A 23,794-nucleotide genomic window follows, 5' to 3' on the forward strand; every position below is an offset into this window, starting at 1 on the left:
ACTGTCGACCTCTTACACTTCAATTAAAAAAAAAGACCTTGTGGAATTTGGCAGATTTGTTTTTGCAGTTTTCAGTTTTAGGGGGTTATTTTTTCTTGAACATATATCGAGATATATATCGTATATCGAGATATAGCAAAATATATCGAGATATATTTTTTGATCCATATCGCCCAGCCCTACTTTATATCATGTTTTAGCAGTGAAACTTTTTTCTCCATTGAAATAAATGAGATACCTGCAATGCCACCGCGAAGAAAGTCTAGTAGCATTTAGAGGCAAAAATGAACTGGGGAGAATAAGGTCAATACTTATAATACTTGCCATATTTATTTATTTTATTTGATGGTGACAGTGCATTAATTGATCATCATTTAACAGTGTAAATATGACAGACTAGCAAAGGTGTTCATCTTTTAAACAGAACAGAATGAATTTCATACAAACATCATGTACTAAAATGTTGTAGGTTTAATATTATTTTTAATATTTTTAAGAATATAGTCAGTTTTTTTGAAAATTAATCAAATTTTTGTTTCAGTTTGTGCAGCCTCCCCATATCCCCATAAGAGGCAGCGGTGATTATGAGCACGCATGGATGTTTTGTCAGCCTGAATTAGCCTGCTTTGTGCTCCCGTGTGTTCCCCAGCCAGCGGACATTCTTTCATCCCCTCTCCTCCATCTTTTTTTTTTTTTTTTTTTTTTTTTTTTTTCATAACACAAATGGCTCTCACCGTCTCGCTGGCTGTGATTGGCGTTGCTGGCAGGATTCCTGGGGCCCGCCGGAGAAACAATCCCTACAAAGTGGCATGAATTAATGTGACTAATTAACACGGCGTTAATTATTTGTAAATTGCATGTTTGGGTACACATTACTTGAGAGGCATATGCTGCTTGTCGTCCTGCCCAAATGCTTGCCAGCTAATCTGTATCAGTGGAGAGCCCCCCCCCCTTCCTCTCCCCTCTGATCGTCGGCCAATCAGAACAGAGCACACGTGGAGTGAACTGGAAAGGCTGGAAATGAGGGAAGTCAAAAAGAAATCAAAATTGCCAAGATTTGGTTCCAAGTTGTTGCTTTACAGTTTCTTATTCTTTCTGGCTTATTTTTTTCCCCCAAATGTTAAATTTTCACGGCACAATTGAGTGGTCCAAAAAATATTGAACAAGTTTTGGAGAAAAGTGAGTATCTGCGCACTGTGTGTTTTTGCTGTATCATGAAGTTGTGGTTTTGTTCTTGTAAAGGTGCACTGTATAACTTTTATTATCTTACTTTTATTCGATTCTCGTCTCTCCATAGATCTGACCTGTAACTTGTTTTGATGGTGCCACTGTCTTGCCTCCATTGCCTGGCAAAGCATAAGCATCTCCATGGAGACAAGCAGGTAGCAGACTAGAAAAGTTATGAAATAGTTTCTGAAAGACCTGCAGTTGTTTTTCGACAGCTGAATAAACAATGGAAAAGTGACAATTTTCCATTATGCTTAAATTCTTAAAAAACATACTTGTATTTTGGTATATTTTTTCACATTATAGCCCACTCAGAAATATTCCATTTATTATTTCTGAAGGTAATTACTCTTCATATCCTTCAGATTTGCAGTATTTTTCAGTTTTTCCCCCCCCTGTCTTTTACTCATGTTACCTTCCCGTTGTAAAAACCTGAAAATACTCAAAGAGCTTTCATGATTTCAGTTTATTTCTAAGAAAATGTTACTATTGTACATTTTTACTCTGCAGGGATGACACAAGGACGCTCTCTTGGCGCTCTCTAGGGTCTAATACAGTATATCTCCTGTTATTGTGCATATACTCACTAGCAGTCTTCTATCAAGGCTATAGGAAACATCTATTGTCCTAACTTGCCACACCTACATCGTACCTATAGAGAAAACATTAGTAATCTCATTTGCAAACTTGTAACCATGCCAACAGTCTGGGATCTGGCTATAAAATGCAACTGATGCTTGCAAAAACACACGCAATCTAGTGTAATCACGTTTATTTTAATAGTTTCTTTAAATGGACCCAGTATATTATGCAGTTATTAACAAAAAAAGTTAAAAGCACTATCTATCTATCTAGCCTTCTTGCAACCTCTGCTCCACGAACCCCTGCTACATGTGAAAGTTCAAAAAAATTTTGTACCATGTTTATCAGCCTGTTGTTGCGTCTTTGGACCCCAGACTTGCCACTGATTTCTGAATGAGAAGATATCTGGACTGTTACTGTAGCGATTAACATTTTAAAACAAAAATATTATATCTTTTTAATTTGGAAATGTCCTCAAAATATTGCATGTGGAACTAGTGATGTCACGATATCCAAATCTCTCGGTACGATATTATCACGTTATGCATCTCACGGTACGATATTTATTATGATATTTTGGAGAGGCTGATATTATTGTAGTTTGGAAACTTTTTTGCTTTTAAAATACCTTGACACGATTTTGGTGTGGATAATTACTGTCAAAATCCCAAGAATTTAAGCAAAAAACATATGTCTTCATGTTGTCTGCTCTAAAATGCATCATGGGATATATGTAGTTCCCCATGTTTATTATCTGTTGCTACTATAAAACCATGCATTTAAGCAAAGTAACTTGTAATTTGATATATTGTGACAACCCATGATATTATTGTGAGACTTTTGAAGATACGATATCACGATATTTCGGTTATTGTTACATCCCTAGTTGTCATGATAGTAAACATGTAATAGACTCGATCCCGATCCCAATACCACAATGATAATAAAAGATTATTTGAGCCAGTATAATGGGATTTTCAGCATCAAATCTTAGTACTTTCTTACCATGTTGTCTTATATCAGTGTAATTCATCAGACGTCCAGGGAGGTTCCATAGTGGTCCATGGGTGTATACTAGTGTATGTGGTCTTATATTTGTTCTGATACAGCTCAAGATCATTCTAAGGCTGTTCAGGAAAGGTTCATTTCTGTCCTGTGAATGTGACTTTTTGTAGTATCAATACCTGCTCAAATGAGTGTTCAGTTTCAATACTAGTTTTAGTCGATTAGTATCCGATTTTCTATACTTTTGACAACCTTAGTATCCTTACCACCAATGTTCTGGAAATATCCCAGACCATATAGCGTTCCCAATACTTGCTCTCCACATTTCCCCATAACATCTTGAGGTAGAACATGCACCCTGACTTAAATTGGGACAGCGCTGGAGAAGATGACACTTCCAGAGCCCCCCTCACCCACCATCCGCCATTACCACCCCCTCACCTTTCACCTGTCTCCTCGTATGACTCCTATTATGCACCCCTCCTCCTGCCTCCCTCGCTCCTACCCCCCTCCTCCTCCCACTGCACTGACAAGCTCTCATTTTTAAATTTTTTTTTTTTCTTTTTTTGCTACCATCTCTCCTTCTCGCTCCCCCTCTCTTTCTCTCTCTATCTTGGATCCTTTGCTCTTTCATCTCTCGCTCATTTTTTCCCCCTCCTCTCCTCTCCTCTCCTCTCCTCCGTGTCCCAATCGCTCTACCCCCCCCCACCACCACACACACCCCCTCTCTTCCTCCCTCCCTCCCCTCCTCCCTCCCCCCTGCCACCCCGCGTTCCCTATCTTCTCCGGGCGCATTAGCAGTCAGCTCCAGTCCTCGGCGTACTTTGTTTTTCAGGCGAGCGAGAGCGAGGTAGACCCCTAGCTAGAGATGGGGAGCAGAGAGAGAGAGAGAGAGAGAGAGAAAGAGAAAGGGAGAGAGAGAAAGCAAAGATCATTTATACAAGCTTGAGAAATGGAAGGATATATGGGTGCAGGTTGGGGGTTCAATTTCGGAATGTATACGTACGGGCATACACTTCTTCGGTGTGTTTTCAACTCACAATATTCGAAAAGTGAATTGGTATGCAGTAGGGATGTTTGCATTAGCGCGATGTTCCAATATTAGTACATGTGGGTTTAAAATGCATTGTTTCGTGTGCAGCAAGTTAAACAGGAGCTGGGAACTACAAAGACCATGATCCTTTGCTTCATTTCAGCGTAAGCAATATGGCAATTACTGCCGTCTCTGTCTGCCTAGTTTGAATCGTGATATAATAACAGTGAAGTAACTATTGCTTTGCTTTGCTTTAAACTCAAATTTGACACCACCAGGCCAAGTTAAAGGTCAGATCTGTGGAAATCCTTGCCCACTTACAATAAGAATGCATGTTATTCAAGGTTTTTTTGAGTATAAGAAACACTTGCTATTGATTAAAGCAAGATAAGACATGTTTAAAGCCACACTGAGACACCTTTCAGGCAAAATAATAACATCTTAACTAGGGGTGTGCAAAAATCTAAAAATATTGATATATCGTAGCGTTTAATGTGATGATACAGTAATGATATCGTGGGCTGCTGTATCGATATAACGCAAGTATTTTTGGTATGTTTTATTAAAATATTTTGTTACAGCGCTACAGTTTTTTGCTTGTTTGGAGAAAGGAAACTTGTTTATGCAACAAATTTGACATTTTCACTATTTTGATTATTAAAATGGGTGTGTTCCATATTAACTTTGCACAAGAACTGGTTTAGCAAAGACTTTTAGTATCACAGCCATGATTTAGCCATTCATTTTTTATTGAACCCTATCAAATCGATTTGAAATATATCGTATTGAATCAAAACTGCACTGTATCGAGATATGTATTGTATTGTGGCCTATGTATCGAGGTATGTATTGTATCGGCAACTTCTTAATGATACCCTGCCCTAATTTTAACTTAGGCCACACTAGCACAACCTCACATAGTGCATCTTTATGTTTAGGGTAATTTGTGTAGGGATTGATAATTTGAATGAGTCAAATCAATAACATTTTAAGATACAGTAACATATTCTGTATAAAACCAGACATATTTTTTAGATTGTTAATAGAAAATGTACATATACTTAACGTTTTACTGTACTATTTTACTCATAATTATGTCTGTTAAATGTGGAAAGGGTAAATATTACGGTGAACAGTGCCTTGTGTTTTGCTTTGTACTGCAATATAATAGCATAATAGCAGAGCATCCCATGGGCATTTTAAATACAATTTTAATATCAAATTCTGGGTTAGATAACAAAAACCTTATTGCTAGTAAGATTAAAAAAACATTAGTCTCTTGACATTACTGCATTTGTAAAACATCCCCTCCTTGCCCACCACCACCACCACCAGGCTAGACTGTCCACCATTTTGTATTTAGAGTTTGTCAATTTGGTAGTATCAGGTTTGGTCCTTGTTGATTCAAATGAAGTTTTCATCTCGCACACCTCTCGTCTCAGCTCAGGGCCTGGTGTACAGTGATGTGGGGTCTACAGGGACATTCGCCTATAGCGCACAGTCAGGGCAAATTTTAAGGAACTTTTTTGCTGCTATAGGACTGTACACATGATTTGAAAGTCACAGATACTCTGACAAATTGCATATTTATATACCGTATTTTCCGCACTATTAGGTGCTCCGGAATATAAGGCACACTGTCATAGAATGGACTATTTTCGAACTTTTTTCACAAATAAACTGCACCAGACTTTAAACGAAACACAACAGTTTGATGGGTCAGTCGGACTTTGTTTGACACGTTCACGGTGGCTCTCGGCTTTGTTCAGTTGTGGCGTGTAGGGAGGGTGCTGTCTGGGACCGCTGGATTGTTGGCGTGTTCGCAGTGACTCAGTTGTTCAGTTGTGGCTAGAAGTGGCACATTGCACTCGCTTTTTCGGTTCGTTCCTCCGTTCCGTTCCTCGTCGGCGTGGAGTGATGAGTGTGGCTGTGGGTGTGTTTCACTGTGCGGTCGCTGTCTGCTCTGTGTGTGTTTGCGTGCACTGTGGGTGGTGCGGATTTGTAGTTTACTGAAGTCGTGCTGGGACACCTGAGTGGATTCGTGTATAGGGCGCTCTAGATTGCGGGGTGCCTAGTCGTTTTTTCATGGGTTTGGAGGCTTGTCAGTGCACCCTATAGTGTGGAAAATACAGTACTTTTCTTGTGCTCCTGAACAAGACATCTTACCCATGGTCACTGTGTATCCGGGTGGTTTGTTTATCTGGTATAAAACTATTTATTAGAATAAAACTACTTATTTAGAATTTATTATTACCATTTATTTATATTTTTCACTCTTTGTTATTATATTATTTTGTAGAGATGTAACAATAACCGAAATATCATGATATTGTATCGTCAAAAGTCACAATAATATCGTGGGCTGTCGCAATATATCGAATCACAAGTTCCTTTTTTTAAATGCACGGTTTTATAGCAGCAACAGCTTATAAACATAGGAAACTACATATCCCATGATTAATTTCAGTGCGGACAACATGAAGATATGTTTTTTAATTTGAATTCTTTGGATTATGGTGGTAATAATTCACACCAAAATCTTGTCAAGGTATTTTAAAACCAACAAAGTGTCCTATCTACAATTATATTAACCTCTTAATATATAGCTACTGTGTCCATATAATTGCCCTCTAAGTCCCTCTAAGTCTAAACTGCATTTATGTATTATTAATGTAAAGACTTATTTAATTTATATTTAGATGCAGTTTGGTTTCCTGTCCTGTATCATATATTTTCTGTAGTACTGTCATCATACAACAGTAGAATTTCCAACTTGATTTCAATACTTTCCATAAAAATGATACCGCAATGATGCATTGTTAATTATTTAGCTTTTATATTGTACTTTATATTGTAGCTCCACTGATCTTTGTGGCATAGATCAAGTCCAATTATGATGCTTTTGATGAGTATTTTCTATATTTTATAATTTTTTTTTTTACAACCCTACTATGCACATTTTTCACTCTTTTCACTCTCTTCCTCTCTCCCTGCAACTTTCTGCTCCCTCGTCTTTGCAACCTCTCCTTTAATGAACTTTTACATCCCTCCCTCCATCTCATCCTCCATCTCTTCTTCCCTCCATCTCTCTCATAATCCCATCCAGTGGAGTGTTGACGGTACGGCGGATTATTCCTGTTTGAATCGGGGGTCCGTGTGCGTGTGGATAATGTGGACTGGCTGTGTTCTAATGATGGAGATTTGACGGGCAGAGTGTGGCGTCAGGGCTCAGGGATTGTCTTGTTTGGATTTAACAGTGTTCAACGCACGACTCAAGGCAGCGGCACTTGTCCGGATTAGCGAGGGGAGTCCCAAAAGAGCTAACAGTATTACAGCGATGGAGTTATGTGGGTTTTAATAAATGACTATGCAATGAAAAACTTATGTAACTATCTATGGTGTTTGAATAAAGTTGACAAGCTGCTTAGTACTACTACATACCAACATGTTTAAAGTATCATATTCAGTCATATTTCAAAAGATTCAAAACATGTCAGCGATTACTTAAAGGTACCTGACTTTTTCGATCTTAAAAAACATGAAAAAACACAAGTACTGTAGTTCATTTTAAACAGTTTCCAGTGGTCCAAAGTTGTTCCACTCTTACCTTATACATTGTGAGCATTCTTATTCACCACCATGAGTTTGTAAGCTCCTTTCACAGCTCTTGGAAACCAGAGCGGAGTTTTGCCGTGACAGGAAAGCAAACAAGTAGCATGCTAACACGCAGTTCCTGATTATCAGACAATTCAGTGCTAAATCTATAAATGCAAACAGCATGAATCTGACATATTTAAACCTCATCTGCTTATACATTATATCTGTACTGTGGCAAGACACATTTTTGCTGAAATACATGGTAAACCTATTAAGTGCTTAGTTTAGATCTTTGCTTCTTTGTTTCTTTTGTTTGTAAAGTGTCTTTGAGTGTCCAAAAAAGTGTAATTTATTATTATTTAGTGGTAGTCAGAAAACCATCTTTTTCTAGATGGTACTTCCTGTGACAAGTTTGAGAACTGCTATACTAACATATCATATTTGGCCTAAAAAATGAAGGGAAAAAATCTAAATTTAAATGAGTAATTACTTAAAATTGTCAATGAGCAAAGGATTATGGTCTATGCAGTTTCCTCTGCTTAGACTATTCCTGCAATAAAACATTGTATTTTGGTTCCAAAAGATTCATATTTTATACACCGTAAACATTCACAAAATAGATTTCATGTTAACTATATTGTCTGTACATATGTATTTATTGTGACAATGTGGCTTAAAGTTGTTTTGGTCAGATGCTACATTACATTTAGTTGGGGTGTTATCAAAGTAATGTGTTGACTTTAATATTCATTACAGTTGGTGGAAAAGTCTTCCATTTGAAGTGGTAATTCTACTCATGTTTTAGCATATTGCCAGTATACTATTCAATTATTTTCTTGCCTGTCAGTTGTACATGCACTTCTCTTTCTCTTTAATTGCTTTTGTCAAATATAAGCTGTTGACAATGTTGTTCAAGTTCTGTCAGAATGATGGAGAAGTGTATAAAACAGGGTTAGTTTTTTTTTGTTTTGTTTTTTTTCTCTATCTGATACAACACACACAGGCTAAACTTACTTTTTGGAATTTCTAAATGCTTACACTTCAGTTCAGTTTTGTTTTTGAGGGTCATAGTCCCCTGCCCTTTTGCTCTCTCTGCTAAGTCACTCTGCCTTTAGAGCACTATCACATTACAATCAGCGTGCATCCATTTATTGCAACTACTGCGCATCGCGTCAGGTTTGTGAAGTTGTAGTGCATTGTTTTTTATCATGTTCTTGTATATTTATGAAAAATGGCCATCTAGGAGCATGGGTGGCGCAGACATTTTCGACAGAATTTGAATAGTGACCGAGAGAGATCGCTACATTACTCAAACATGCATGGATGACATATAAAACTACTTCTACTACTTCATGTTTTTGATGAGGGGACAATGTTATAAATTGGCAGAGGCGGCAAAAAGTCCGTTTTACTTTATACCCCGTCTTTAAAGTCCATGTTTCCTGCAGTTACATTTGCGTTAGAGCTCCTTTTGCTGACAGGAATAGGCAGGAAATAGAGGGAAAAGGAAAAAAAAAAAAACTTTTAGCAGCCACGTAGGAACATTGTAACCACTGTCATGTATTTTTAGATTTTTAGTGATCACAATTTGAACAATTTGCTCTGAACAAGTTTGGTGACAGTTTAGAGACTTGAAACCTACTTAGGGGATTTCCAGGTTTCAAATGTATTACTATAATCTGGAGGAAACTGCAGTAAATAAATTGTGTATTTATAAAAAAAAACAAAAAAACAACAAAAAAACAACAACAACCTCGGGAACATGATTAATGAAACGAGTATGAATAAAGCAAAATACAACCCAGATATATCCAGATATGCTTTTATGAGGGAACATCAATTTTGCATGATGTCCCCCCCTAAAAATTGTTATAAAATGTGTTTTGATAAGTAACTGTAGCTGTGATTAACATTATTGAATTACTCATTAGTCACGTTCATCTATGGAAATTACATCTGTTACTATAGCTGCCTTGGGACAGACTGGGCTGGAGGTGGCATCAATTATTTTATTTCCTTTTAACCAAGACAATCCTTATATTCGCACACCCAATCTGATTTGAGGGGATTGTCCAAAAACACAATATTGGGCTGTACTGATAGCAGGTTTAGAGGGCGTGTGACAGTTCCCAGCTGTAACCATTTATATGCAACCAATCACAACTTCCTCTTTGTATTTGTTTCTTTTAACTACGTATCATATTTTAGTGCAGTTAATGTCATCTCAAACACTGCCCCCTACTGTTTTTTTTTTTCTTTTCCATGATTAACAGCTCATACCATTAGCGATATACATTCTTCTCTGGCATGGAGCCCTATCCTCGGCAGCTTCTATAGTATGTGCATGAGCAGTGTGAAGCAGTGCGTTTGTGAAAATGAGACAGACCCTATAGATGGAAAAGTACTGCAGCCTCACAACACAACGCCTCTTTTAAGAACAGGGAGAATGTGGCGATTACTTTAACTAAAATACAGTCATTTAGATGTCCTCAGGGAACAGGATTTCTGCGAGTTTTACATTTTAATTGTGTTGTAAAATTGTTTTTGGAAACACAATTTTTCAAAGTAATTGTAAAAAAAAATAGTAGTAGTAGAAAATGTGGCACTAGTATTGATATGTAAGTTTTAGTTGTATTGTATTCAACTTTTCCTTTATTATTTGATGTAATGAAAGTAACTGTTATCAGCAGGTGATTATTAGAGCATCTGAAGTGGTTTTCTAATATTAGAAGGGGGTTATTTTAAAGAGTCTGAGTAGTATGTAACTGTGGGGGTTGGATGTTCAAATATTGACTCCAGGCCTGTCACAGCTCCTTTTAAAGGGTGATATATAGCTACAGAAAATATCACAATAAACCATCATATTAAAGTGGGACTAAACATCTTAACTCCACCCACAACCACATTTCGAAAAGAGCTGCTAAACGGGCTCTATTCACGCTTACGTCACAAAACTGGAAGACGTATGGAAACATGCAGATGATGACTTCTTTTGGACTCTGTTGGTTGTAGTAACTCTGACAATATCTGAGAAAATGGCCAAGTTTTTTTATCTAAATGTCATTGAATTCTTTCTTTTTTTCCTTTTATAAATTGGCTATTAATTTGTGTAATTAATATCGTGATATCGTATCGTCAGAGTTCTCAAAGTAATATCGTAGACCATCACAGTATATCGAATTACAAGTCTCTTTGCTTAAATTAAGAGTTAAGGTGCAGCAGTAGCTAAAAATAGACAGAGGGAACTACATAGACCATGATCCTTTGCTCCATTTCAGTATAGACTACAAGAAGAAATAACTGTTCTAAGCACTTTTAAGTCATAGGTCTTTGGATTAAGTTTTGTCAAGGCATTTTAAGAGGAAAAAGTAGCATATACACAGTTTTGTTAGCCTCCACAAAATATCTCAATAAATGAAAATAATGTACCAAGAAATTTGGATATTGTTACATCGCTAATCATGAGCCTCCCCACCATATCGTGAGCTTTCCCACAATATCTCAATAAATATCGTACCATGAGGTTCAAACCGTGAGGATATCGTGTCGTGAGACTTGGATATCGTTACACCCCTATTCCGTTATGTTCGGCAGATCAACAGTTACAACCAGTTGCCTGTAAGTGACGTCGAAGATGGGATTAGAGTCACGTCCCCCATGGAAAGCTTTGGCAGGTTATTAAGACCGCTGCTGCTAAAATCCATGGTTTTATCACATGCCCAGTGTCGGTAACTACAATGGAAGTCGTCATTCGCATTTTTCCAAACGTCTTCCGGTAAGCGTGAATAGGAATAGGGCCTACTGGGAGAAGAGGGGTGGGGTCTGGACAGGAACAGTGTGATTGGTCGAACAGGTATCCACACTTCAAACTCCGCTCCCTGCAGCCAGGTGTTTGTTGTAATCAGGGTAGTCATGCATGATGTCACATAGTACTTCAAATTACAGTGGCCACTGAGCTGCAGTTTTACCTAGCATGTCCTAAAATTGCCAAAAAAGGTCCAGAAACAGTAAATTAAAAAGATATACACAGTTTAATAGCAAAAAAATGACTACAGTATACAGGATAATCCCAATTAAACCTTTTTAAATGTGTAATAACATTTTTAAAACATGAGCTGCAATAAATATATAAAGCCAAACGAAACACTTACTATCTATAATTATTAATTTAAGTTATTTAAACTGCTTAAATCTTACTATTCATACTACTCATACTAACAGTGGTAACAAAGACATTTACACAAGATAATTATTGAGCCCCAAAATGTTGTTCCTGCTATAATTAATAAACCATATGTCCATAGTAATTATCATTGCAGGCCTAATAGAGTTGTGTTACACAGGTAGAGCAGCTTTCAGACAGAGGAGGCAGTAAGCTGTGAAGCACAACCGAACTGTATGTTAGCATACAGTAGCAACATGGCCGGTTTTGTTTATATACCATGAAAAATGAGACAAGAAATAATTAGAACTTCATGTGTGAAATGATGTATAAAATGTATACCAAAAATGCTCCCCAATTAGTATTGTAAACAGAAAGAAGCTCCACAAGTTGGCAATTTACATATGACATAATCAGATCTAGAGTTGTCAAAAGTATCGAAAATCAGATATTAATCGATACTTAAACTAATATCAGAACTAGGGCTGGGTGTCACTAAAAAGTTGCTGATATGATACATACCTCGATACATAGGCCTCAATATGATATGTTTTCGATATTGTACATTTTCAATGCAATATGGTTTGATACGATATATTTCAAATCTGTTTGATACAGTTCAGTGAAAAAAAGGCAAAATCATGGCTGTGATACAAAAATTCTACTAAGTTTGTTCAAGTTAATATGAAAAACACCCATTTTACTCGTCAATACAGTAAAAACGTCAACAGAACTGTAGCTCTTGGACAAAATTATTTATCAAAATATACCTAAAAATACTCTTGACAGTATATCGATACAGCAACCCACGATATTTGATGCTATATCATCAAATTAAACAATATGATATATCGATATTTCAATATTTTTGCACACCCTTAATCAGAACTAGAGTCGTTCGAGCAAATATCAATACTAAAAAAGTCAGATTCACAGGACAGAAATTAACCTTTCCTGAATAGCTTTAGAATGATCTTGAGCTTTATCAGAACAAGTAAGAGTAGTTTTGAGTATTGAGCCTATTCCTTAGTATCGAATGTTTGACATTTTAGGATGACAGAACTATTCAGATTAATCTCATGTCACCATATTTCTAAAAGCACTGTATGCAATTAAACTAATTAAACTTTGTCAATTACACATTGTATTTAATCTTTGGGGATCTGTACAGAGGAAAAGTTTTTTTCCATGGCTGGCAGCTGGGTTTATTGGTATCTTTCTGAAGGCCTCTGGATCCCAGCACAATCCAATGTAGATTGTGTAAAAGAGTATTGTAATACAGCACCGTCAATACACAGGCATACATATTTAGTACTCAATTACACCAGAAGGAAAATGCTTGTAATTCATTGATATGTGTGGGATGTTGTTAGTTTCAAAGACAATGGTATATTTATGTTAATGAGGAGCAATAAAAATAGCCATATTGATTAACATGCTACACAATCTGCATATTTTCTTGTTTTTATTTGTGTAGAAAGTTACTCTCTATATACATTTTCTAAAAGCATAGTGACCTCTACTAATTCACATTATTTATGGCTATAATCAGTTTAATTTTACAAACTGAAAGCAACATGCATTACATATTCCAATTAGTAGAGACAACCAGAAAATGACAAATGAGAAAAGTTTACAATTAATAATTTGGTGCTTAGACACAAGAGTTGGAGTGGAGGCAGAGAAAGAGGTGGAAGAGAAGATGGAGAGGCTGAGGTGGCTGGCGGTTTTACTTTGTTGGAGGTATTTCAAAGGAGAGTTTAACCTGAAACAGCACGATGTGATTGGTTATGATTGGATAATAATAATACATTTTATTTATTAGGCGCCTTTCTGGGCACTCAAGGTCGCCTTACAACAACATAAAAGTTAAATACTATTAAAACACACATTTAAAAGCATACAGTTAAAGTGGCACAGTATTTTAATTGATTGATTGTATTTAATTGACCTCCATTAACTATCAGCTATTCTTCCTTGAGATGTATGTAGCATATTTTGGATTAACAGTAATTGACAGGTTATTGTTTATTGTTTTGTCTGGAAAAGACATGTGGCATTAAATGTAGCTGTTTTCATGGAGATAAGCAATAAGAATGCATGAAAGCTGTTTTTTTAGATGAGTTTAAAGCCATACTGTGAAATATTCCAGACAAAGCAATACCATTTCTGCATACCCCCAACCAGAAAGTGACATAGTGTTTATTTATTATGCTACTGTCTCATGAACACATATACTGTTCCTTCATCCCCAATCATTTCTCTCTCTTGACTTTCTTGTAGCGATCGGCCGGACATTGATCCCTCGCTACTTCAGCACGGTGTTTGAGGGCGGAGTCAGCGACCTCCACTACATCCTCAAGCACTCCAAAGAGTCCTTTCACAACTCCTGCATCACTCTGGACTGCGACCAGTGCACCATGGTCACCCAGCACGGCAAGCCCATGTTTACAAAGGTATGTCTGTATTTGGTTAATTACATGCCTATTACTATTGTACACGTATCATTTTGAAGCCCGACTTTGTGCACTAACAAATGGACAATGGTTTATGTTTTATAAGCAGCTAACAGTACCCCAAGGCTTGCCCTCTTTCTTATGATCATCTCAATTTCTTGCGGCTGCTAAAATGAATAGCTCTCTGGCATTTTTGTTTTGTAAAGGTAGCTCACCAGACCCACTGACCCTCTGGACCCACTGACCCTCTAGACCAATGCACCATGGTCACCCAGCACGGCAAGCCCATGTTTACAAATGTGTACCCCCACACATACACATACATATCCCTTAACATGCTCATACACAGACACACACACACTCACACACCCATATACACACATACTGGTCCCCTAAACCAGTGCACCATGGTTACGCAGTACATCTAAAACATTAAAGTTACGTTTACAAAGTTATATTCCCACACATACATGCTTATACACAGTCGCCTACACGCACTCACAAACTCACCAACAGATACACACCTGAATCCCTTGGACCAGTGCACCATGGTTACTAGGAATGCAACAATATTCTACATAATATTGAATCGTTCAATACTGGTCTCATGATTCGATACACGTGTTCGGTCGATATGCATGTCTCCCTTCATGCATTGTTGTAGTTTGTTTTGGTCCAAAACAGAAACATTTATCGCAGCGTTCTCCTCAGATGGAGCAAAAAAACCCCAAACAGCTCCATGGGACTTACAGCTGAAATATTCCAACAGTGGTGGGTTTTATCTTTCAGTTACTTTTTCATTTACATTAATAGACCCAGGAATGACAAAGATATTAACTTACTTTAGAATTGGTTTTGGCTTTACATTGGCTTTATCAAATACACTCTTAAATGCACATGCAACGTGACTCGCGATATATGTGATCTTTTTCTCAGACTCTATGTAATAAATTTTAGTCAGAAAATGGTCTGTTGAGACATTTTTATGTATATAACATAGTTTTAGTGTCCAGAAAGAGGATGAGAGAGCACAGTGTGTCTGTAAGAGCACAGACTCTAGCAGGGCAGTGTGGGAGGAGCTACGTACTGCCACTGTTGGAGGGAGCAAAGCAGCGTGGACACAGGCATGTGCACCCAGTGAGAGGAGAGACAGACTCAGGAGGAAAAGAAATCATCAAATCATCATCAAAGATGATAGTGATAGTGTAACTCCCCTACCACTCTATATTAAGAGTAGACTGGCTATATTATAAAATATAAAATAGCCTGAGAAAGCTCTTTTCTTATTTTTAATTAATAAAAATTCTGAGCTGTGAATCATTGAACCAAATGAACTAAAACATTTCACATATAAACTACCACAGAAGTTGTACTGTAGTGTATTATATGTAATGTATGCAGTGTTTCATTAACATTATAGTGTTATTATGTTATACTTATTAGCAAAAAAATTGAATGAGATATTTTTTTTGCTTCTCAAACATATTGAAATTGGAACGATATCATGACCCATGTATTGAGATACGTATCGAATCGTGGGAAAACCATATCGTTGAATCCCTAATGACTACGCAGCACGGCGAGCCCATATTTACAAAGGTACCCCCCACATACACATACGATACGTGCCCTACACATACAAACATACCCCCTACACTCACATACTGACCCCTCCACACTGACCCCTGCATAAATAAATGATCAGAGGTTGTGATAATGCAGCTTTGAGACCAGTTAAAGATCAAGACTGGGTGATTTCACCAGTTGCTTTGCTTCATATGAGGGAAAAATAAGTTCCTTCATAATAAGTTTTCCTTCGTTAAAAACTTAGCAGACGAGAAAGGGAGAATCATGTGGTAGAATTTACTGTGAAACTCGCTTTCCCTGATTTTTGTCATTAAATTTTTTTTACTGTTACTTTATTACTATTACTATTATTATTAAATCAAGGACAAGCCATTGTTGTCAGTTTAAAGGACTTAAAAGTTAAACATTTCTGGTTCTTTCAAAAAAGAAAAGAAAAAATATATATATTATATAAGCCCCTGCCCTCCATCTGAAAATGTCTACGCTAGCTGGTATCGCGAATAACGTGGCAACATAATAAATGATTGTGCCCGTATTTGAGCTTTGGGGTTGCAGTGGCGTAGGCTGGTGTACGCTGTTATTGTGTCCTTGGGCAAGGCATGTCATCCTAATTGCAAAGCTCAGTCACAGTAATACAGCTGCTTGCAAGAAAGACATAGGGCATAAAAAAAGATGTGTCTGCTCTAGATGAAAATGCCCTATACGTTTTATTTTTTAGTTTTAAATCTTCATTAGCATGTGTTTTTTCTCCTCTTCTGTGTTTACATACTGCAGTATATAATATTATTTTGTATATATTTAAATTTTATAATCTGGTGTGAATATTCAAAATCTGTGATAGGGAGATTTTGTTTATCTCTTAAAAAGTTTTTAATGAAATGCAACCAACATCAGTAGCAGCTGATTTTATGTGTTATTTTTATTCAAATGACATAGTAGGAATCTTGGATGTGCATGGGGACCTCTAGTGGTGCATAGTTGACAAGACACCGTTGAAAGTGAAGTACCAGTTGTTTTCTACGCATTAAACAGAGACAAAATAATAGGTTATGCAAATTCTTATAACTGCTTAACAGAAATTGGGTTATTAATTTGTTAAGATTTACACCACAATAAATTGTGAGTAGATTTTATATGTTTGAATTTGAATTGTTCATCTTTATAGAATACTAGACAAATTTATATTAGCAAAGAAATTTAGAGTTATTTTATTGTTAGCAAAGGTAAAGGTGCTCTACATAACATTTCTGGTGCAGGGTATGCCACTTGTTTCCAGGGATATATTGCTTTGCCTAGAATGTTCCACAGTTGAGCATTAAAGGGCCCATATCACGCTGTTTTCTGATCTATGTTATAATGTTGTTTCCTCATCACAAACAGACCTGGAGTTGTGTTTTATTTCATTTGCACATGTTTAACACACATTTTTAGACTGAGTTCTTCTCTCAGACAGAAAATATTGTCCCACCTTGTGATGTCATGCGTTAATACAAGAAGTGCTCCACTGTGTTTTTAAACTCCATACACTTTCACTAGAATCATGTTGATAATTTCAGCCAGAGACTTATAATAAAGGGTTACTCAAACATGTGTGAATGAAACAAAACACAATTCCAGATATGTTTTTTTGGAACACTCCAGAAATAACATCCCCATGCAGACAAATAGCAAAGTTGCGCATCTCACCTTTGAATCTGCAAACTACTTAAATCAAGATGGATTTTCTGATTTCAACCTTTACTACGCCTTTATTAGCACATGAAAAAGTTATGCAAACAATTCCAACAGGTGTCCTCCGTTAAGTTACCCACAATCCCTTACGCCTGTCAGAGCAAATCTTGTCTAATGCGTTACACAGCGGGTAGAGCTACTGCTGCTGCTAATAGCCCACTGCTGAGGAAAAGGCCAGCCACAGCGAGCTAAATACAACATTATTTTTTTTTATGTCCAACTCAGAACGAAATTATGTCTCAATTATGCTTTTCTATAGATGCATTATACTGGATTTGAAACTTAAAATTGACACGACAAGTATGTATGGTTCCTTTTATAAAGAGGGGGCATTTTACTTATTTACGTATCCACTATAGGGATGTAACAATAACCGAAATATGGTGATATCGTATCCTCAAAGTTCTCATAATAATATCGTGGACCATCACAATATATCGAATTACAAGTTTCTTTGCTTAAATGAAGAGTTATTGTGCAGTGATAACTAAAAAAAAAAAAAAAAAAAAACATAGGGAACTACATAGACCATGATCCTTTGCTCCATTTCAGTGCAAACTACAAGAAGAAATAATAGTTCTAAGCACTTTTAACTCGTAGTTCTTTGGATTAAGTCTTGTCAAGGCATTTTAAGAGGAAAAAGTCGCATATTCACAGTTTTAGCTGTTTAGCCTCTACAACATATCTCAATAAATATCATGAAAATGTTGTACAGAGATTTGGATATTGTTACATCACTGATCGTGAGCCTCCCCACCATATCTTGAGCTTTCCCACGATATTGAAATAAATACAGTGACAATATCACCACCACATTACCTTTTATTGTTTTGAAATTGCAATATTTGCCAGAAAACAACATATTAACATGTCTTATACATTTAACTTTAGTTTCTGATGCTCTCGTTGACCTCTCTTTGCTCTTCACACTTAGTCACTTCCCCTTCAGAGCTCTATCACAGTACTATAATAGATCCTATTAAAGAAACTACCATACATCACATCAGGTTTGTCAAGTTGTTGCACAGTTTTGTATTGTGCTTTTATATATTCATGGAGATTTGTCATGTGGGAGCGTGGTTGACGTAGGTTTGTGGACGGAGCATAGGACAAAATTTTCCAGCTAATTGTAAGGAGGGTTCAAATTGTGCCTTGGAGAGATCGCTAAATTGTTTTAAATTTATTTTATTTGTTTATTTATCAGGGACAGTGCACATAAACACATTGAACTACACACAGAAGTCATATGTTTGTGCTAGGTTACAGCAAAATTGCTATTTTCCACCTTCAGTCTGTGGACAGGTTGATGTCATAAACGGCGCACATGCCAATAAAATAAAACACAATGTATATTGATGCAATCATTCATCCACTCAATCAATAAGTAAAACTAGTCCCATTCTGTCTCAGTCACCACATCCATACACTATTTACATATTTACAGTTCATATTGCAGCATTGATACAGAGCAGATTAATGTGTACAGGTTTGTTAATTACTGAAACATGCATGCTTAACATTCTAAATCTGGTAGAAAGCTAAAAAAAAAATAAATTTTACATAATACCTCCTCTAAATATTTCTGTATGTTTGTATTTTAAAGTATTTGTATGCATTGTATTATGATTTAGTTTTAAATACACTTGTTAATTTAGCTTTTCTGTCTTTTGATTGATTTAAATGTATTCCTTACTTGAGTACAAAACTGAACAATCCAAGTTTACCAAAAGTAGAGGGAATGGTTTCTGGCATATGTCATTAATTTAAAATGGAGGTCACCTTTATGGATGGTCGAGCTGTTGGTGTTCGGGGGTTCGGGAAGGAAAGGGGAGGGGCATGTGTGTGGACGGGTACTCATCTCAGTGTGTGGACTGAACGCTTTATACACCCTCACATCATGGGGACCTGCAGATCACCACATCAACAACAACATGGTATAAAGTTACGTTATGGCTTAAAATATGTTTAGGTTAAGATTACACAAGTAGTTACTGTGATTATGGTCAGGCTTAGTCCCAAAGAAATGAATGCATGTCTGTATAATTTCCCAAAGAAGCAAACTCAATATGTGTGTGTCTTTGTGTGTCTATGTGCGTGTGTGTTTGCATTTTATATTCCTATGCATGGATGGCTGTTCAGGTCAAAAGGTCACAAGTTGTGGCATAAGGAGTTAAAATATGTAAGTGTAATATTTAAAATATGAGGCAGTAGTCTGTAATTTTCAAAAAGTAAACACAGCAGCACCATCTTGTTTAACTTTTTAAAGATGCACTAACTTTTCAGGTGGGGGGATCTGCTACTAGGGTTGTGTCTTAGAAATCATTCCAATATCGCTGTACTGTACTGCAATTATTTTAATATATCACAATCATTTCAGTTATACTAAAACAAAAATATAATAATTTACTAGCCAGACTGTGTCAAAATCAACCAAGACTAAATTAAGCCTAATAAGAATTAATACGGAAAATCATGAACTAAATTTTTAAGAAGAGAATTTTTAAAAACAGTGCATTTCTTTCAGATGTAGTACCTTGATGTTATTACAGTGTAATTTAACAATACTTTAACTATATTTTGTGCAGCCCTATTTACCACCTGACTGCCTCCACGGCAATGTCATTATTATTTGGAATGCTCCACAATACGGCATTAAACTGTCTCAAATTTTATGAAGCAGATCAATCCAACACGCTTAATCGTCTTTGTGCACTTCCTGCGTATAAGCCATGCTCATTATCCGGAATACATGTGTAAAAGTTCCCTGACAACACTCAGCGGAAATGTCTTTCTGTGTCACCCCTTGTTCTGTTTTGTCAACACCGCTCTCCTCTCTAGACACTAGATGCAAAAAAAAAAAAAAAAAAAAATCCCATTATACATTAATACAAGTGTCCAATATTAAGCGTATACAGAGGAGAACCAAGCGGCACGGATTCGGTCAACAAAACACTAAATTTGATGCTTGGGGCGCCGCTGGCTTTTCATCTTCACCTAAATTGGACGAGAAGAATTAATTCATTAGAAAAAAATGTAAAAAAAAAAAAAAAAAAAAAAAAAAGAATTGGAATAAGTACGTGTTTTCCGAGAAGAAGAGAGAAAGAGAAGGAGAGAGGAGGAGTGGCGGTGGTTGGGTGGCTGGTTGGCGGAAGGGGGGGTGAAGCCTGGAGCTCTCAAACCCGCCGAATCTCAATCAGCTCTGGTTCGCCTCGCTAGCACAACCCCCCTCTCCTTCCACCCCCCCTCCTCTCCTCCTACCCTCCGTACCTTCGCTCTTTCTCTCTCTCCTCTCATCTCCCTGCCCTCCTCCTCCTCCTCTTCCTCCGCTCCTCCACAACATCCTCCATCCCCCTAGAGAAATCATCCCCTCTGCTAGCTGCCTGCCTGCCTGTTTGCTTGCCTGGGTTTGGGTCCTCTTTTCTTTCTCTCCCTTCCCCGGTTTATATATTCTTGTACGTTTTTTTTTTTTTTCTTTTCTTTTTGGTGAAATTTTCAGAGTCAAATTGGCTGCCGCGTATAGTCGGTCGACACCATCTCAACCCATGTAGCAATTCGAGAGTTGTCGAAGTCGTATTTTTGGATTGTTGACTTTTTGAAATGATAAAGACTTGGGTTTATTAGAGGAATTGAAGAAACAGAGTAATAATTAACAAAAAAATAAATAATAATAATAGCGCAGTGACATAACAGTTCCAAAACAAAAGCCAATTAACGTAGCTGCTCCTGTCAAAAGTCGCAAGTTGTAATTGTTTTTATATTTAAATTATTGTTTTTAAGCCTACTGCAAAATGATAGAATTTCCACAAGAGTGTATTTTTAGCATGTGATTCCCTATATCCTTTATTTTTACTGTTTAGGGGTGATATATCAATATATCTTTTCGTTTAATGTGATGATACAGTATCGATATCGTGGGCTGCTGTATCGAAGTGGTTTAACAAAGATATTTATTTTATATCACAGTCATGATTTAGCCATTATTTTTATTGAATTGTATCTAATCAATTTGAAATATATCGTACTGAATCGAAAGCTCATTGTATGGAGGTATCGTATCATCAACTTCTTGATGATACCCAACCCTATTACTGTTTGTTAGATTTTTTCATGGATAACTGCAGCACAGCACTGGCCCACTTGTCAGAAGCTTACCGGTTCAAGTCATGCTCACCAAATGTGTCTGTGAGCAAGACACTTCAACCACATTGCACAGTCCAGTGACAATGTACGTGACTGGTTGTGAAAGGAAGGGCATCTGGTTTTAAAAAAAATATTCAAATTGTTAGGAGATGGATCCTACTTAGATGACTGAGGGAAGGTTACCAGTTCAAGTCATTTGTAAATGTTGTGTCTCTGGGCAAGACTTCACGCGCTTTGTACATTCCAATAATAATGTATGTGGCTGGTTGTGCGAGGAAGGGCATCTGGATTAAAAAAATAATAAAATATTCATATTGTTAGGAGATTGCTTCTTCTGCTCTTTTGGATGAAAACTTCCCTTGAATTTTAAGTGTTCAATGAACTGATAATTCAAAAACACTGTGCTCTTGCATACTTATTAGAAAGTTACCAGATAAAGTCATCTTCAGATGTGAGGTGGTGTTGTGTCTCTGGGCAAGGCACTTCAACAACATTGCACATTTTAATAAGGATAAATGTGGCTGGTTGTGCGAGGAAGGGCATCTGGATTTAAAAAATATTCAAGTTGTTCAGACACTGCTCTTCCATTCTTTTGTGATGCCTTGAATTTTAAGTGTTCAATAAACAGATTATTCCAAAACAGTGACAATTTAAAACACGCTCTTAATGATCATTTTGTCCAACAAGATTTAAATGTTAATCTTAATTATTGTTGAACAATTCGTTTTTTAGGTGCATTCTGTAATTGATTTCCAAATAATGACTGTTAATCATTAAAATGACAAATATAATAATAGAGCCAAAAATCACGCTAATTAACATTTTTCAAACACCTCAATTGAACTTTCATAATTATGTTTCATTTTTAAAAATCAAATTCATCAAATTTTTGTGACAAGAGGCGAGTTGTTTTAGCAATAATCAAAATTGTGTTATTTTTATAGCATTCTTGTGACAAATTAAACATTATTTATGAGCGCAGGTTGTTTACAAGTAATAGTAAGTAGTAGTAGAAGTAGAAGTAGTAGTAGTAGTAATTGTTCGTGCTGACATGCTAATAGCAATATAAGAATAAATGTATACCGCGAAGTGGTGATTTAACTGGAAAGATCTCGTGGAGAATATGTGACACATTTTAATGGCTTCTCACTGCGTCGTGTCAGAGTGTGAGGGGGCGGGGCCAGTGTGCGCTCCCTGGGGTGCTAGCTAGCGGCCGTCCTGGCTAACGGGTGCTCCCCGGCTCCGCTGAGGTGTTGACAAGGTGAAGCGGGGTGCCAATTTGACCAAAAGACCCCCCCCTTCCCCGCCCCACTGCCACCCGCTCTCACCCAGGGGCCCCATTGGCTCCCCAGCACAGCCCCTGCCCGGTGTGTGCTCTGAGGTCGGGGCCCTTGTTACCGGTGCCCAGTCGGAGCGCTGGCACAGAGAAATGGCCGGTAGTGACATGGTTGAGGTCCATTTTTATTCTATCATTTTAAATTGCAAAAAAATACAGTTTGTTTACAATATTATTTTTGAACCTTGTTTATATTTGTTAGAAAAGACACTGTGTTTTGATTTACCTTTTTTTTTTTTTTTTTTAAAATGATGCTTTTCTTTTTTCCATTTTATTCTTTTTCTTTAGCCCTACATGTACACTCAAAAGTAAAATTTAAACTGAAGACAGAGATTTGACTAATTTAGCACACCACTGTAAATGACACATCAACTTTCTGTTTCTGCAGAGCTATGCTGTTGACATATACAGTACCAGTCAAAAGTTTCGACATACTACATTTTGTACAGAAAATATAAAGTATATAAAATAAGGTATATGGAATTATGTAACAAAGAATAACAGGTAAATAACATTTCATATATTTTATAAGTAACCAGCCTTTGCTTACATCGAGTATGTACCAAACTTCATATCTTACTTCATATGTTTGACATCTTCCAAATGTATAAAATAAAAAATAAAAAATTGAATGAAATGAGATTTTGTCTAGTAGTGTATATTGTTTACATACCACAAGTAGGGATGGGCATGATTAGTTGACATTAAGAATTTCGACAAACCAAATGTAGGTTTCTGTGCACAGCTACGAAGTTGCGTCCCAAGTTTACATGCACATCAGTGTCACGGTTGGTTTCATCATGGTGCATGTATATACAGTATCCCGGTTACTGCAACATAAAGAGTTGCGCTAAACCTGCACACGTACAATTTCTGAAAACATGGACCATCTCCAACGCAACACACACACAGAACAGACTCACAATCATCATCAACAT

The 23,794-nt window shown here is 36.8% G+C and overlaps 1 protein-coding gene across 4 annotated transcripts in view; it reads left to right on the plus strand.

Moving 5' to 3' along the window:
* Positions 1 to 23,794, plus strand: part of ldb2a (LIM domain binding 2a) — a 173,036-nt gene that overhangs the window by 92,224 nt on the left and 57,018 nt on the right. For all 4 annotated transcript variants that reach the window (XM_020917635.2, XM_020917636.2, XM_055159519.1 and 1 more), the window contains exon 3: positions 13,890 to 14,062. In XM_020917635.2, the coding sequence (XP_020773294.1) occupies positions 13,890 to 14,062 (173 nt within the window). The remainder of the gene's footprint in view (positions 1 to 13,889; positions 14,063 to 23,794) is intronic.

Source organism: Boleophthalmus pectinirostris, unplaced genomic scaffold (assembly GCF_026225935.1).
Source record: "Boleophthalmus pectinirostris isolate CB_2022bp ecotype Guang Dong unplaced genomic scaffold, ASM2622593v1 HiC_scaffold_23, whole genome shotgun sequence".
Taxonomy (NCBI): Eukaryota; Metazoa; Chordata; class Actinopteri; order Gobiiformes; family Gobiidae; genus Boleophthalmus; species Boleophthalmus pectinirostris.